At 32.6% G+C, this 15,495-nt stretch overlaps 1 protein-coding gene across 1 annotated transcript; it reads right to left on the reverse strand.

Moving 5' to 3' along the window:
* Positions 1-219: 219 nt before the first annotated feature.
* On the reverse strand, positions 220-8,850 carry LOC104897601 (receptor protein kinase-like protein ZAR1). Its single transcript, XM_010684520.4, has 2 exons — positions 7,042-8,850; positions 220-1,265 (listed from the first exon to the last, which is right to left on the reverse strand). Exons 1-2 carry the CDS (start codon positions 8,576-8,578, stop codon positions 601-603), a joined length of 2,202 nt encoding a protein of 733 aa, XP_010682822.2. The 5' UTR covers positions 8,579-8,850; the 3' UTR covers positions 220-600.
* Between the last annotated feature and the right edge of the window lie 6,645 nt (positions 8,851-15,495).

Here is a 15,495-nt window from a genome sequence, read left to right on the forward strand (position 1 = left end):
AATAGCAATTTATTTCTCATTAAATCTACTTCCTCATTTATTTGTTGTCAATAAAAATCAATGCATTCGACCAAGCTAAGAATTAAGGTTGGCCTATTTGATTGGAGACCTCCTTCCATCCTTTTAATAAGGGTTCGATGCTTTCCAAAGGATACCCAAATTTTACCTCAAAGGATACTTATCTTACAAAAACAAAAAGTTCCACCAAAATCGCAGATGTAAAAAAAGAGCAACAACTTTTATTACTAGTATAATATAATAATACAATGTACCTCGATTGATTTGAACTTAAATAATAAATGAGAACCATACATTGTGGATACATCTTTCCCTCAATCCATCCTATAGCTTTTCTTTAATAAAAAAAATCAGAGGCCATATTTTTTTTTTGCTTGATGTCAAAAACTTGAAATTCCATCCAATATATCCTAATACTAGTTCTTAAGAGGATACTACTTAATATGTTATCATGAATCTGCAAAAATCATCATAAGTGGTGCTCTATGTTCATGTTCTTGCTTAATTAGCTTGTTTAATTGACACTTAAAATTTTGACCAAAAAACACCACAACTTACCAACATTTTTACAAAAAATAATCTTCAACCAATTTTCTCAAGATTTTCAGACACAATTTTCATCCTAGGTCGAACCTCAGGATCACCTTCAGTACAAGAAAGAGCCACATGAAAAACACCCAACACTTCTTTCTTAGCATTCACTTCTTGCAACAACATAGGATCAACCATTTCTGCAAGTGGACATTCTTCTTCAAAACCCTTCCTTACCCACTTCACTAAATCATGCATTTCATTCATATTACTACTCATTGATGATGATGTTGTTGTTGAATTTTCTGGACATTTTCCTGTTAGTAATTCAAGCAACACTACTCCAAATGAGTAAACATCCCATTTTTGTGTTGGTCTACTTCCAGGGATTTTAGCCTCTGGTGCACGATAGTTCATGTTGTTACTTTTTTCTTGGGTAACTGATTTTACGTAAGGGAGTGCTCCTCCCATGAAACCACTAGACGCGGCGGAGGCGGAAGGGTTGTTTCCGGCGATACTAATCAATCGATTTAGGCCGAAATCGGACACGTAGGGCTGAAAATCATTGTCTAGGAGGATGTTGGATGGCTTAATGTCACCATGAACAAATTTTCTAGGACTACATTCATGAAGGTAGGCTAAACCTTTAGATGTTCCTTTGGCAATTTTTAACCTTGTTGACCATGTTAGGCTTGTTGATGGTTGTCCTGTTCTCCCTGTTACAATATCAATCAACTTGTCAATTATATAGTTGAATGTAATTTATACGTGTAAATTAGATTAAACGTGCATATTGTACAAAGTAAAAGAGTATATAGTTCAAGCTAAAGGATTACATGATCATTTCTCAAATTTCATTCATCCATAAAAGAACATACCATTCATAATATAATAATATCAGAAAAAAAAATGTATTATTAGTGTGATCAAAGAACATGTATACATAATAAAAATAATTTTAATCAATAACACATTGCACATAATGCTCCCTAGTGTAGGGTTTAAGAGTTGATGTATATGTGTTATCTATTTTTGAATTACTCTCGTTGAGTTATATATGTTACCATGTTCTCATTTCATTTTATGTTGGTGCAAACTTTATCTTCATTTATCATTGGAATTAAATGTTGGACCTTTGGTCTAAATGGAGGTGCAAGACAACTAAGAATAAGGGATGACCCTTTGATATTGTTAATTTTACTACTATAAATGATTTATATATAGATGTTCGATGACAAAAATTAATTGATGGAAACCCTAAAAGAAAAGGTACAGTGATATATCCCTTAATCCAAGAAAAAGAAGGATTAACACATCTTTGGTGATAATCAAGATTTATCATTCAAGCCCCGTTTTTTTGGATTGAAAGAAATGAATTGAAATGGACTAAAATAAATTGAACTGTAGAAAGTAACTAAATTGAATCGAATTGAAATAAACTGAGAATAAGTCTAAAGAACAGGACCATATATTCATCAAAAGGAGCAACAATAACAGAAATTATTCCAGAAATTAGAGCAGCAAATGATCAACTGATATATTTTAGCAAAGACTTAAATACTAGGAAGAGAAATTGGCAATCAAAGTGCATCTACCAAAAAAGAAAAAGAAAAAAACGTCTACAAACCAAAGCAGCTTTGATTAAACAATTCTTTTATTAAAAAAAAGTTAGAAATACTTTGATGGATCTACATCTGAGAAGTGCTATATTGTCTTTTTATAATAAAATAATAGGTTTATCATATACTAAGTTTGACTAATGATCTAGTAAAGCATCCAATGTTGTTTGGCAGTTAAATTGTGCAACCAAATAAACATTTTTAGGTGGATTGACAAAAAATTGTTCTAGGTCAACTACTAAAGTTAGTACTGCCTCAGTGGCATGAGCTACATGACCCAAATTTATATGTGTAGATCTATTCTAAAGCGGACCATTAGATTATCAGATTAGACCTAAACTTTTTTTTATGATTTCTTACTAATATACATTGTTTCTCAGTGAATTGTGACAATTTCGACAACTTTAATTTATTTTCTTTTCAAAAATGGAAATAACAAGCAAATAAATGTTTTATGGGGAAATATTAGTGCAAATTCTACATAATTTAGGGGGGATTCTTTTGCTAAAGATTTATTTGATGAAATTTTCTATGCATTATTGTGCTCAATTGCTTGTTTACGTAGTTTCTAGACATGAAAATATACTTCGATAACTTATTTAAATCTTTTATTTGTTGTTTCATTCCCCATATTCGAACTTAGGTCTCCCCTCAAAAGATCATAGAACAAGAGTTAATTAATAAAATATTTACATATATTCTCTATTACATAATACGTCAAGGTACATTTTATTTCATATCAAAATAAAAGGGTGATGTGGAGGAGATACAAATACTAAATTAGAAAGATACACAAGATAATGTTTAAGATATTTTTAAATAAATAATAATCTTTATAGCCAAAATCATTTTTAATAACTTTTATTAGTAGTATAACAGATGAATCATTTTTAAAAATTTCCTAATTTAGTGGGAGACAACCTTAACTCTCAAACTTCCACAAGAGACAATGTTGTATCATGGCACCAAAGTGCCTCCCAAGGTACTATTCTACATAAACATCATTGGATGCTCACTTAGTCACTCAATGCTTGCCATAACAACTACCCACCAAAAAGAACTACTCATTGCTTCCATTTTTCATATTTATGTACAATATCGAACTTAAATAAATTACTGTACTACCTACCTTGTTCCTTAAGGCTCAAAAGTGGAGGGAAAATGTTAAGATGTTAATCCGAACGGGAACTTATCTACATTGAAGAAGAGAGAGGATGACTAACATATAAGCTTAATGTGCTACATCTTCGCCTATTACCAATTATTAGTTTTAGGATAGAATTTCATCTCGACTTGTGGGTGGTTAGTTGGTCACTCTCTTCTCCGATGTGGGCCCAAATCCCGATAATGTATTTATCAGGAAAAAAAGTGAAATAATATAAAAGGGTAAATTTGGAATTTTGTATTCATAACATTTGGTTAGTTGGCCATAAAGTTGGACACCCACCATATTGAACTCCATATATATTCCAGGACAAGATTAAGTGAGGAAGAAAGAGGACCATTAATACACTGTATGTACATACTACTACATAAACCATATTATTGGGCCATAGATATGATAACTATTTTAGATTCCCATATTTACTCATAGTGTATTAAAGTTCTTGCATAAGAGGTATGGTGGACTGGTAACTGATCGGACCAGAACTACTGGAGAATTTTATTCACCAAGGTTGCAATACATGGACTACTATTTATTCACATTTACCCTCTTTCAACCACATTCCTAACAAATAATGCAATTGGTATGGCCCACAATAACGGCACTAGGGTATAAATGTTGGCTACACCTTAGCTAGTAAGTCTAGTTGAGCAACAACTTTTGAATTATTTCAGAGGTTTAAAGCAAGACGTGTAGGCAGATCGACTTATCGAGTTCTCATTGAAATATGATTCGCACAAGCAAAGGCGCTTGTTATTCATTGCTTATTAGGGATAGCTCGAAAACGTTCAGGGTCGAAATACGACTTCCAAATTTAGTTTCGAATTAGTGGGTATTGCCAAAGAGAGTGACGATGTCATACGCATTTAAGTCAAAACTCAAAACACTATTAATTGTAAAAAGTGATGTATAATAAAACCTAAAATTAAAGCCTTTTGACTCTATAGACTATATACAATTACGAAAAACTCATTAGAGAAGTATTCGTTTTAAACAATTATGCTCATTAATCTTAGGGATTGACAATCTGTAATTCTTTTCTTTCATGTGGATAACTTTTACTTGTGTCCACACTACTTTACTGAGTTTACTCTCTCTTGAAAAGCTTGTCAAACCAATATGTAGCAGCTACTTCTTTTTCTTTTGAGGGGTATATGTTTCAGCTACTTTGCAACGAAGGGAGAAATAATCGGTTATTGACCCCATTGAAAAATTATTATCAATGGCTCTTTATCTTTTACTTTCTCCGTTTAATTTTAAATGTAATAAAAAAATATTTTATATTTTATAAATAATACCTATTTGTTATATTTAAAACAAAATAGATGAAGTATATATAATTTTCTTGTACCTTTGTGAAAATTTTCAATCACCCCTTTTGTAATGTCATGTTATTTTGCCTATTAATCACACTAAGCTCCTACACTGATTATGTTCTAGCTTTAACTACTTATTAGGCTCGGGTTATGCTCGGGGTAAGAAAAAAATTCATTTAATAATATAATACTTTATGATAATAACACTAAATACAACTCCCCTCAAAAAAAAAAAAAACGCTAAATACAATTTAGCCTAGTGGTTGAAACTGTAGTATATGTACATGAAGTCTCCGCATCAAACCCAATACTCTATAATTTCTTAATTTTTTTATTGTACATGGATTACATGAACTAAAATTACTTAGGAAATACGCCACGTGGCACAGTTTCTTGTTTTTGCACGCCTTTTAATATATTTGTATGGATCCTTTATTTATTTTCAACTATGAAAATTAAGTTTCAAGGAAAATGAGTTTGGAAACGCTTCAATAGTGCACATTTAAGTTCAACAAACAACTAGAACTAATTTAGTTAAATTCAAATATATATCAAATTATATAACATAAGCAATGTAATTTAGGTTTGTTGAAATTATTTCTTGTTCTCCACAACTGATATTTGCTAAACATGATTATTTTAGTGGAACATATAATAGCTTATTTTTCATTAACTCATATTTGCTAAACTTAATTTATTTTTGTAGAATATAGTTTATTTCTATTGAACTTATTAGGATGAGTTGAGAAGTATGAACTATGAAGCCTTCAATGATTGAGGGCTTGTTCTATTTAACTTATATTTTCTTAACTTATCGTTTTATTTAACTTTTCTTAATCTTTTGAACTTGTTTATGTCATAGACCAATTCTTAACATACCTCCAAACCACTTTTTACTAACATAATCAACGGCGAGCCCTTATTGCAACCCGTGCTATTGAATCAGCTACTTTTTTTTTCCAAGAATTAAAGTATATGAACTTTTCAAATCAACTTTCAACTCATTGTTACCTTTTACTTACTTTTTTTTTAACTTTTCTTTTTATTTTTTCCTTAACTTTTCTTATTTTATCTAAATATTTATGAAAATAAGCAAAAATAAACTGAATAGTATATATCCGAAATCATTGAACCACAAATACAATACTACAATATAAATTAGATACTACTTATATTTCTTTGTTGCCAAATAACTTTTGCCCACTCATTCTCAGCATGAACACAGACCATTAGCTATGGCCTGGTAGCAAAGATTTCTCAGCAAATGTGTGGAGTGTGGACCATGTCAAACTATAAATTACTAGAACTACTTATGTAATCAACGACATATCATAAGCTTTGCACTTGTCATTACTTGAAGCAACAAATCTATAACATGCTAGAGGACAAACATAAAAGGCTGAAAAATCTTAAAGTTCACAAACATAACACTGACTTCTCTAAAGTTAAATACTCAAACTTTACTGGACTTCCATGCAAACTAAACTAAATTATTATTATTAGCAGTCTAATTTGGGGAATTGGGGATGTTCTTGTGCTCGTACATATGGTCAATAAACTCAAATTACCTTTTACTAGTATTAGATTCCCATATGACATATAGCTAGTTAGCTACGTACTTTCTGGCATTTCACAACATGAACATGGTTCGATCTATAAATCACATGACTCTTTACTGCACAAACGATTCCATCGTGCTTTCTAGTACTTCAAGTATAGTGCTTTTGGTGGCGCGTTCATGACGTGCACAAGTCGAAAAACGCACTCTCGTAGAAACATTATATATATATGTTTCGGTTATTTTTAGATGCAACATTTGCCATTTTGATAAGTGGATCAAAAATTATCAAATGTTGCATATAAAAAAAAAACAGAGGTAATATAATGTACTTTTGGATGCATTATATATTCGACTATTCGTACTACTCTTACTATGGAAGTCATGATTGTAAACTATAAATAATAGAAGGATACAAACAAAGATCTTTAACTAAAACTAATTATATTCGAAATGTACTTACTTTGTTTTAAAATTAGTTTTTATCTTTTTTCACCAAAAAAAATAGTATCCGTCTTTAATAAGTTTTCAAAATGATACGTATATATGAATACAAAGTAACATATTTTAAAATCAACTTAATAAAAAAATCTCAAATTTGTTGTATTTAAGAGGAATACTATTATTTAGCAAGATTTTCATTGGTAACATGAGTACTACTATATTATAAATAACTTGATCAAGGATGTCTTGACCTAGTGGTTAAGATTTAGGTACTATAAACGATATGTCACAAATTTGAATCCCCCTTCCTTTTTTTGTACTGCCTTCGTGACTTATATAGATAAAAAAATTACGTATAGTATAAAAGAAAACAGAGTAATTTGGACTGACCTCGAAGAGCATTAGCAAGATTGCCATTAGAAATGAAGTCAGAAATGAGCAATTTTTCATCAGGAGCCCAATAATAAGCTCTCAATTTAACCACATTTGGATGTTTAACCTTCCCAATAGCTTGAATTTCAGCTGCAAACTCTTTATACCTTTGTTGATCACCACCTTCTCCTAACCTTCTTACTGCAACTGGTATTCCATTTCCAAGCACTACTTTATAAACTATCCCTAACCCACTTTTTCCCAACACATAAGCTGAAGCTCTCAACAATTCATCTAACTCAAATGAAAACCCTTTATCAATAGCAACTAGTTCTCCTCCTTCGCCTTCGCCTTCGCCTCCACCGCCTTCTGAGCTTCCCTTATCGGACTCGCTTTCGATATCATCGTTGCTCGGTGAGCCTCTTAAACACCCACAAAATCTTGATTTCTGGCCCTTGTGCATGTGTCCTCCTAGTTTGATAGTGCCCGTGCAACTGCAACCACTAGAATGATCTTTCTTCTTCCAGTAAAAATAAATAAGTATGAGCCCAACAAAGGCAACTACCACAGCATCTGCTGCGGATATTAGGAGGATCAGCCCCGGGCTAAGCCCCTTTCGCTTGGGGCTGATCCTCCTAGTGTTGTCGTCAGATGGTGTGTTAGTTGGGTTAGTTGATATTTTAGAACAGTCTTTCTGTAATGGGAACCCGCACAAAAGCGGGTTCCCAACAAAGGCAGTGGGCCCCTGATTGGCGAATGAGCCTATCTGGGGAATCTCCCCAGATAGGTTATTCGCCCTCAGGTCAAAGCTCACCGTCATAGGAAGATCCCCAAGTGATTTGGGGATCTTCCCAGAAAGATGATTGAAAGAGAGGTTTAAAGTCCCCGAGAGAGACTTTAACTCTCCAAGCTCCTCGGGGATCTTTCCGGTTAGCTGGTTAGATGATAGATCAAGCTGAACTAGATTCACTAACTCGTGCCAAATCCCGCCTGGTATTTCGCCGGAAAAGTTATTTCTAGCCACAATCAGCCGTTGGAGTTGCTTACATTCCTTCAAACCGTTGGGAATTTCACCAAACAAAGAATTTCCTGAAACATCCACATTTTGAATTTTTGGGAGAGAGCACATGGAGGTAGGAAGAGGTCCAGTGAGATTATTTCCGTACAAAAAAATGCTATGGAGTGACGTAGCATTGAAGATTTGGTCGGGAATCGAGCCGTAGAATCGGTTCCCATGTAGGTTTAAACGTCGTAGATAAGTAAGAGAGCCGAGCTCCGAGGGTATATACCCTTGGAGATTTTTTCCTGCGACGGAAATTCCAACTACGCGGGGATTTGGCGTAGTAGTGGAATTTCCGTCGCAAGAGACCCCGGTCCATCCACATGGATCGGGGTCATTCTCATCCCAGTCGTTAAAAATTTTCGACGAGGATGAGGAATGATCAACAGCTGACTTGAGCGACAGAAGAGCGAGCCCATCAGAAGAGAGCGAATTTACTCTAGAGTTGATCATGAAGAAAAGTAACATAGAGCAAATATGGCAATAGAGGTTCATTGTGTAATCTTTGTTTGGAAATATTTGGGGGTGTTATGTTACATGAATGTAGGAATGTAGGATGAGTAGTGTTTTGAGTGGAGTTGAATGAATGTGTTAGTTAAAAAATTTGGTGTTGAAAAAATTTAGGAGAGAGAAAGTGAGGAAGGCAAGAGTTTAAGAAGGTTGACAAGGGTTGGGTAGGAGTATTAATGTGAGGATTTGATGATATTTTTAGATGGGGGCCACAAAGCCCGCCAAGAAACACAAAAATGAAAGTGGGAGTAAAAACTAAAAAAGTGTTGATATATAATGTGAAGGGAAGAAGAGAGTAGAAGGAAAGCAAAGGTTTTAGTCTTTTATTATTAACCTCATCAAATGTGTTATGATAATATAGTGCTAGGTAGGAATTATTCCATTATGAAGGTGGATGGTGTGAATTTGAGTGCATTCAATGAGTTGGACTAGTAAAGGTTTTCTATGTTTTGATTGATTATTTAAATGGAACTATTATATGAGTTTGTTGTATTAATTTGTAGTTTATATAAGAGTTATATAAATCCTACAAAATGGATAAAATGAAAGTTTTTGGACTTATAAAATTTATTTATTAGGTTGGGTATTTTTTCGTGTTTAATTTGTGTATACTGATTTTATGATTATTGTAGGGTGAGACCAAATTTAAATTACTTTTTCATATATAGTTGAAAAGTTGTGGTCAAGATACTAAATTATTGGGAATTTTTTTGATTGAGATATCGAGTGGTTTATTTTGAAAATGAGATTGATTTAGTTTATTTATGGGAAGATATTATATACCTCACGAAAGCCCCCTAATGCACTTAACACTCGATGCCAAGCTGATGATATAGAGTTCAAATGTTCAAGAAATTACAAAAGGAATCTAATTAATTATTTAATTTAATTATTATTTTTATTATTATTTATATTTATGTTTATTTTCTATATTTTTTTAAGATGAGTAGAATTCTCTTGCAAAAAAGGAGGAAATAGAAAATCCTTTTTGCAAGGGTGAAAATCGATCCCTTGTCACAAGAGTGGAAGGAACCTTGATTTTCAAAAGGCATTACAATCATGCGGCACAGATGAGGGCCTCGATTATTTATATTTATGTTTATTTTCCATATGTAGATGTTAATTTTGGATGGTAAAAATTATAGGGATTATATTAGAATTTTTTCCTTAAATAATGCAAAAGTGGGTTTTAATTCCCAAAATATGCCCAAAAAAATTAAAATTCCCTGCGTACCGTCCACGTAGGACGGCACACGAGAAATTTTTTTTTTTTGTTTTAACCCACGGAAACCGCTACTCAAAGTAGCGGTTTAATTTTAAAATAAACCGCTACTCTGAGTAGCGGTTTATAAATATAAACCTAAATATAAACCGCTACTCGGAGTAGCGGTTTACCTGCGCAAAATATGGTAAGCAGATATCAGTTTTCATAATAAACCGCTACTCGGAGTAGCGGTTTACAAAAAAAAAAAAAAAATGATTTTACCTGAGTTGAAAAAAAAAATTCTCGGCACTTGTAAACCGCTACTGCAAGTAGCGGTTTTACTAAAAAAAAAATTCTCGTGTGCCGTCCTACGTGGACGGTACGCAGGGAATTTTAGTTTTTTTGGGCATATTTTGGGAATTAAAACCCAATTTTGCATTATCCAAGGAAAAAATTCGATTATATTAAGAGCTTGATTTGAGCCAGGACCGCAACTGTTGGCCCAAAAGAAAAAAAAATTCCAACTAATTGTGATTACGGATGGCAATGGGGCGGGTCTGGGTCGGGTCCACCTGGACCCAGACCCAGACCCGTTTATTTTTCACAGACCCAGACCCGCCCCAAACCCGTTGAGTCTAGATTTTTCAGACCCAGACCCGTTGGGTCTAGCGGGTCCATGGGTCCTTACTGGGTCCTAAATGGGTCCTTCTTAGTTTTAAGTTTTCATCACATTTTTAAATATATGAATTAAAAATTTTCCCCCTAATATATATAGGTCTTGTATCCATGGTTAAAGAATTCTCTAAATAAAATTTTAAGAATTAACTAATAAAATTAAAATGTTACAACTTATAAAGTTAATGTCTCTCATAAAATTTTAGAGTTTAGGTAAAAAAAAATTCTAATATGTAAATGGGTCCGCGGGCGGTCTGGGTCTAGCATATGTGGACCGGACCCAGACCCGACCCACACTCTTCGGGACCCAGACCCGACCAAGATCCATTGGGTCTAAAATTTCTAGACCCAGACCCTTATAAATGGGTCGGGTCCTGCCGGGTCTGGGTCGGGTCCATTGCCATCCCTAATTGTGATGTAGAAACAAGAGGGGATATCATTTATTGAGGTTCCAAGGACCACAAATTGATGGACTACCTATCTTTAAATACAGATCCAATCTGTGGAGCAGAAAATGAACCTGTTTCTTCTAATACTTTTGCATAAATTAAGTCCCACTATGTAAAATAAATATGTCAAAATCATTTCTAATTGTCTATTAATTTGTAACACAACTCACAAATAGCCACCAACAAACTTAATCTTATGTAGTATCTGGTATTAGTACTACATTATCTGAGTTCAAATCAGATGAAGATAAGTTATAGGAGAAAGAGATTGCATGTGATTAATGTTGTTAATTGGATTTATCTAGGTCAAAGATACCATTAATAGTTGAGCTCGAAACATATTCCTCTTTAATTTTGTTATTTCAATTCAAATTTGCTACTTAATTGTCTCTATCACATAGTATGACTCGTCACAAATAGGGATGATATGAAATTTCAAGCTAGAAAACCAAATATAATAATAATTCAATCTGTTTAAAAGAGCAAGTTAAGCGATCTGACCCTTTTGATAATGAGTTGGATTAGGGTTAAGTTTTCATCTCTAGCTATACAAATATAGCTCCGTCAGACCGTCACCAATGAAAAAAAATACTTTCTTCATTTTGAAGTAAGTGAAATATTTCTTTATTTTACATGAGAGTTCTTTAAGACAAGTATTTTACAGTTCAAAACGAATGAAGTATTAAATATATACCTATTAACAAGTGGTGCTAAACTAAAAAAAAAAAACATAAATTATTAAAAAAAGACCGTCTAATTTTAATATAAAAGTAGATTTAGTCACTAAGGCTCCGTTTGGTAGGGCGTAAAACGTTTTCCCGGAAAACTGTTTTCCTCTATTTTCAGTTTTACATTGTTTGGTTGCCAAAAGAGTGTAAAACCATTTTCCCTTGGGGTAAAATTACTCTCCCAAGGAGGGAAAACCATTTTCCTTTCAAAATGAAGGGAAAACTATTTTTCTTCTTTCTCTTGTACAGTCCTCTCACTACCTCCTTACTTTTCCTTTCATTTCATCATTTTTTTACATCGAACCAAACAACGGAAAACTAAATTTGGAATTGTGTTTTCCATTGTAAATTGTTTTCCATGAAAATCATTTTACACTGAAAATATTTTACGCCCTACCAAACGGAGCCTAAATGAATTAAACAAGTCACCGAACGAAATTAACCTAGTTACTATCGGGCTAATTCTCTTTTTGATATTGGACTTATCATAGTCTAATTTTAATTTAATGTCACAAAATCAGCAAACCATTTGTATCAAGTTTGACTTTAATATAATTGAAAAAGGAAAAAACACAAACCAATGATAAGGCTATTGCTTTCGCGTATTTACCAATCTACAGTTTTTAGCAAAAAGAGAAGAAAAAATGTTGCTGATTTCAATTACGTGCATCATAAGGCCTATCTTTTAATGTCATTATGTTGTGCATCAGTTTGACAAATAGGAGCATAGATGTTTGTACGTCAAATTGTGATTATTTTAATATGGATCTTAAGCTAACTATATTCCAATATGGAGTATTCATTAAGTAGGATTTTGGTGATAACATCTGATTCTCAATCATGAAATTATGCTTAGAAGCTAACGAAACTCAATAAAGAGAGAGAAAGAGAAAGGGAACATGTTTCTGTTATTTGCTTGTTTTCATATACATAAATAGTATGTTAGACAATGTAGTGGTTGGAAAATTCGAATATAAAAATTGACATAATATGGCATTACATGTGATATGAGTACCTAACGCAAGTATGTCTCATAGTTTTGTCGTCATTTACTTGAATTTCCTATCAAATTTTAAGTATCAATATATTGTAGTATTAGCTTTTTTGTCCAAAAAAAAAAAAATTCAAAATAGAACTCTCGGAACAAATCAAGTACTTCATCCGTTTCGTTTTAAATGCGACAAAAGAGTATTATTTGTGAGATATAAATTATTTATTTGTTGCGTTTAAAACGAAACGGATGAAGTATGATATTCTTTATGATTCTGTGGCGTGAATAGCTTAGCTTATCGAGTTATTGCGACATGGAGGAGGATGCATGCTACGTAACTAATGTAAGATAGGGTTGATGAAAATACTTATTTATATGGGTGCAACCAAGCTATCAAGCTATAAAAGAGGGAAAACAGAATTTTGCGCTAAGGGGAAATTGGTTATTCCATGTCCTTGAGTATATCTCTTTCTAATCTTATTTAATTACAGTGCATATTATATATAAGTTATTGTCTTTTACAATATCTTACGTACATATAAAAAAAACTTCGATTGTCACGTATTGTGATTGACAAATAAAATTATGGTTAAAACAAGTTTTGAAAAAGTTCTGTTAAAAAAAAAAAAAAAGTTTCATAGTTTTCATTTGTAAATTTTAAGATTACAAAAGGCTTTCACAATATTATAAGAGACTATACTTTTCATAAAGAGAAACAGAAATATCTATACTAATATTAAAAGACGTTTTTAAGAATGTCTATTCTAAGGCTCTAATGCAAATGTTTTTCATGTCAAACCCCTCAACTAAAAAAATAATATTGTGTAGTTACAACTTACAAGGTATCAAACACATGACCTTTAAGATAAAAAGTGAGAGCTTAACCATTGATTCAACATAACATCATTATTTAGTATTTCAAAATATAATATAATAACATCTTGTCATTATATCACAATACTTACGCAAGTAGTTAAATACTTAAGACATTAATGGTAATGATAATAGACTATTGTAGACATAAACTTTTACTATAATTTCTTGTAATTTTCAGATTACGATGTCAATTTTTTTCCTCACAAGGCAAAAATGTACGGAAAAAAACCAACCCGGGACATCGCTCGAGACACTCAATACTTTATGTTAAAATATTGAATAACTTATCTTGAAACGTTAATGCACATGTAACTATGTAAGTGGCAACCAAGATTAATGAGGCAACTAAAAAAAAAAAAGACAGATTAATGTGGATACTAAACCGTTACACATATAATAGCATATATTTTAAATTTCAAGCAAAATGAATCTGTCAATTCACCATATGCCTGTATAGAACAAGAAACAAATTGCATAAACAGGTCACTTTTAGATTTATCCTGACTTTCTACTCAAGGGATGTCATCCAATTGCAATCAAAACAAAAACAACCAATGATCGGATGGACATCAAGTATTAGCACATCCCACCAAAAGAATCGATGACACCTGAGCACAGCAGTATATAGGTTTATTGCTTGACCTAGTATTACACTATCATGAATCATGATCATCTACAACAAGGTGGCTTAAGCCTTAAAGTATAATATGTACTGTATAATACCTCTTTGGTAAATGATAATTACTTTCTCTATTGGAAAATAATTACCACAGTGTGCAACTTTTCATAATTAAAGATTCAACAACATAAGAGAAATAATTTTATACTTGTTAGATTGTTCCAATAATCTTCTGGAGCAAACACTTTGAGAGTGAGGGGATCGTAGGGGAAAACCCTCTCCAAAATACCTCTAGAAGGGATCGAACCCCCAACCTTGAGGTTGTAAGACTCTTTTCTTACCACTGGGCTAAAATTAGCTTGGTAATATACTACTATATGTGTGCCTACTATTTTCGAATATAGTGAAGATTACACCTAGGTTAAGGTCAAGGAGTCGGGAGACATGAAAACATTCTCTTTTAAATGTTATGTAATCTTTCCAAGTGAGGTTTGGAAATAAGCAAGTTCTATTCCATTGAAAGTACTATTAGGAAAGCGTTTGGTTCATATGATTCTGGTATGAGATATGGGTTTAAATTTTAAATTGAGCAAAACCTATATCTAGTATTTGTTTCATTAATCGATTGATATAAAACACATACTTCAGACCCAAAAAGTATGAGGTTTAAAACCCAAAGGGGGAGGTGGGTATGACTCATATCAATATCTATAGTTATCAAGTAAAAGAAAAAATTTCGTTTCCAAATAAAACCAAACACATGATATTAGATATCAAATTCCAAACCTATGCCACATTGGTTTCATTTATGATTCCAAACTCACACCACTATATGAACCAAACGGCTCCTAAATTTCTACCTATTCATTACACAAGTGCAAATTAAAATTCAAATGTTAGTACATAGCTTGCTAACTTTAGGTAACTCGCTAAAATGAGAGAATATTTTTTATTGTTAGGGGAAGTAGTTATAATTTTCTTAGATGGAAAATAAAACTGCCACAAGTGGAAAGCAAAATTACCTATACAAAGAGGTAGACCACAAGTTCCTCCCATATTCTATACCCTTCTGCTTAGTCTTTTTCTAATCTATCACTTTCACTCCATTTCCATTCTTCCTCGTCTCTCCAACAATTTTCCTTTAAGAAACCAAACAAATAAAAAACTAATTTATAACTGTATTTTTCCTATGAAAAAAGATCAATTATCAGAACTATCAGACATACGCATTGAGCTGGAGGAGTATTACGTGGCCAGTAGCACGAAAACAAGCTCAAATTTTGAAAAATGACAGTAGAAGACAATTTTATGAGTAGTTTCATAGAAGTTGTTTTATCCAAAAAGAATTTGAACAAGAAAC

Source organism: Beta vulgaris, chromosome 6 (genome assembly GCF_026745355.1).
Source record: "Beta vulgaris subsp. vulgaris cultivar EL10 chromosome 6, EL10.2, whole genome shotgun sequence".
NCBI classification, from domain to species: Eukaryota; Viridiplantae; Streptophyta; class Magnoliopsida; order Caryophyllales; family Amaranthaceae; genus Beta; species Beta vulgaris.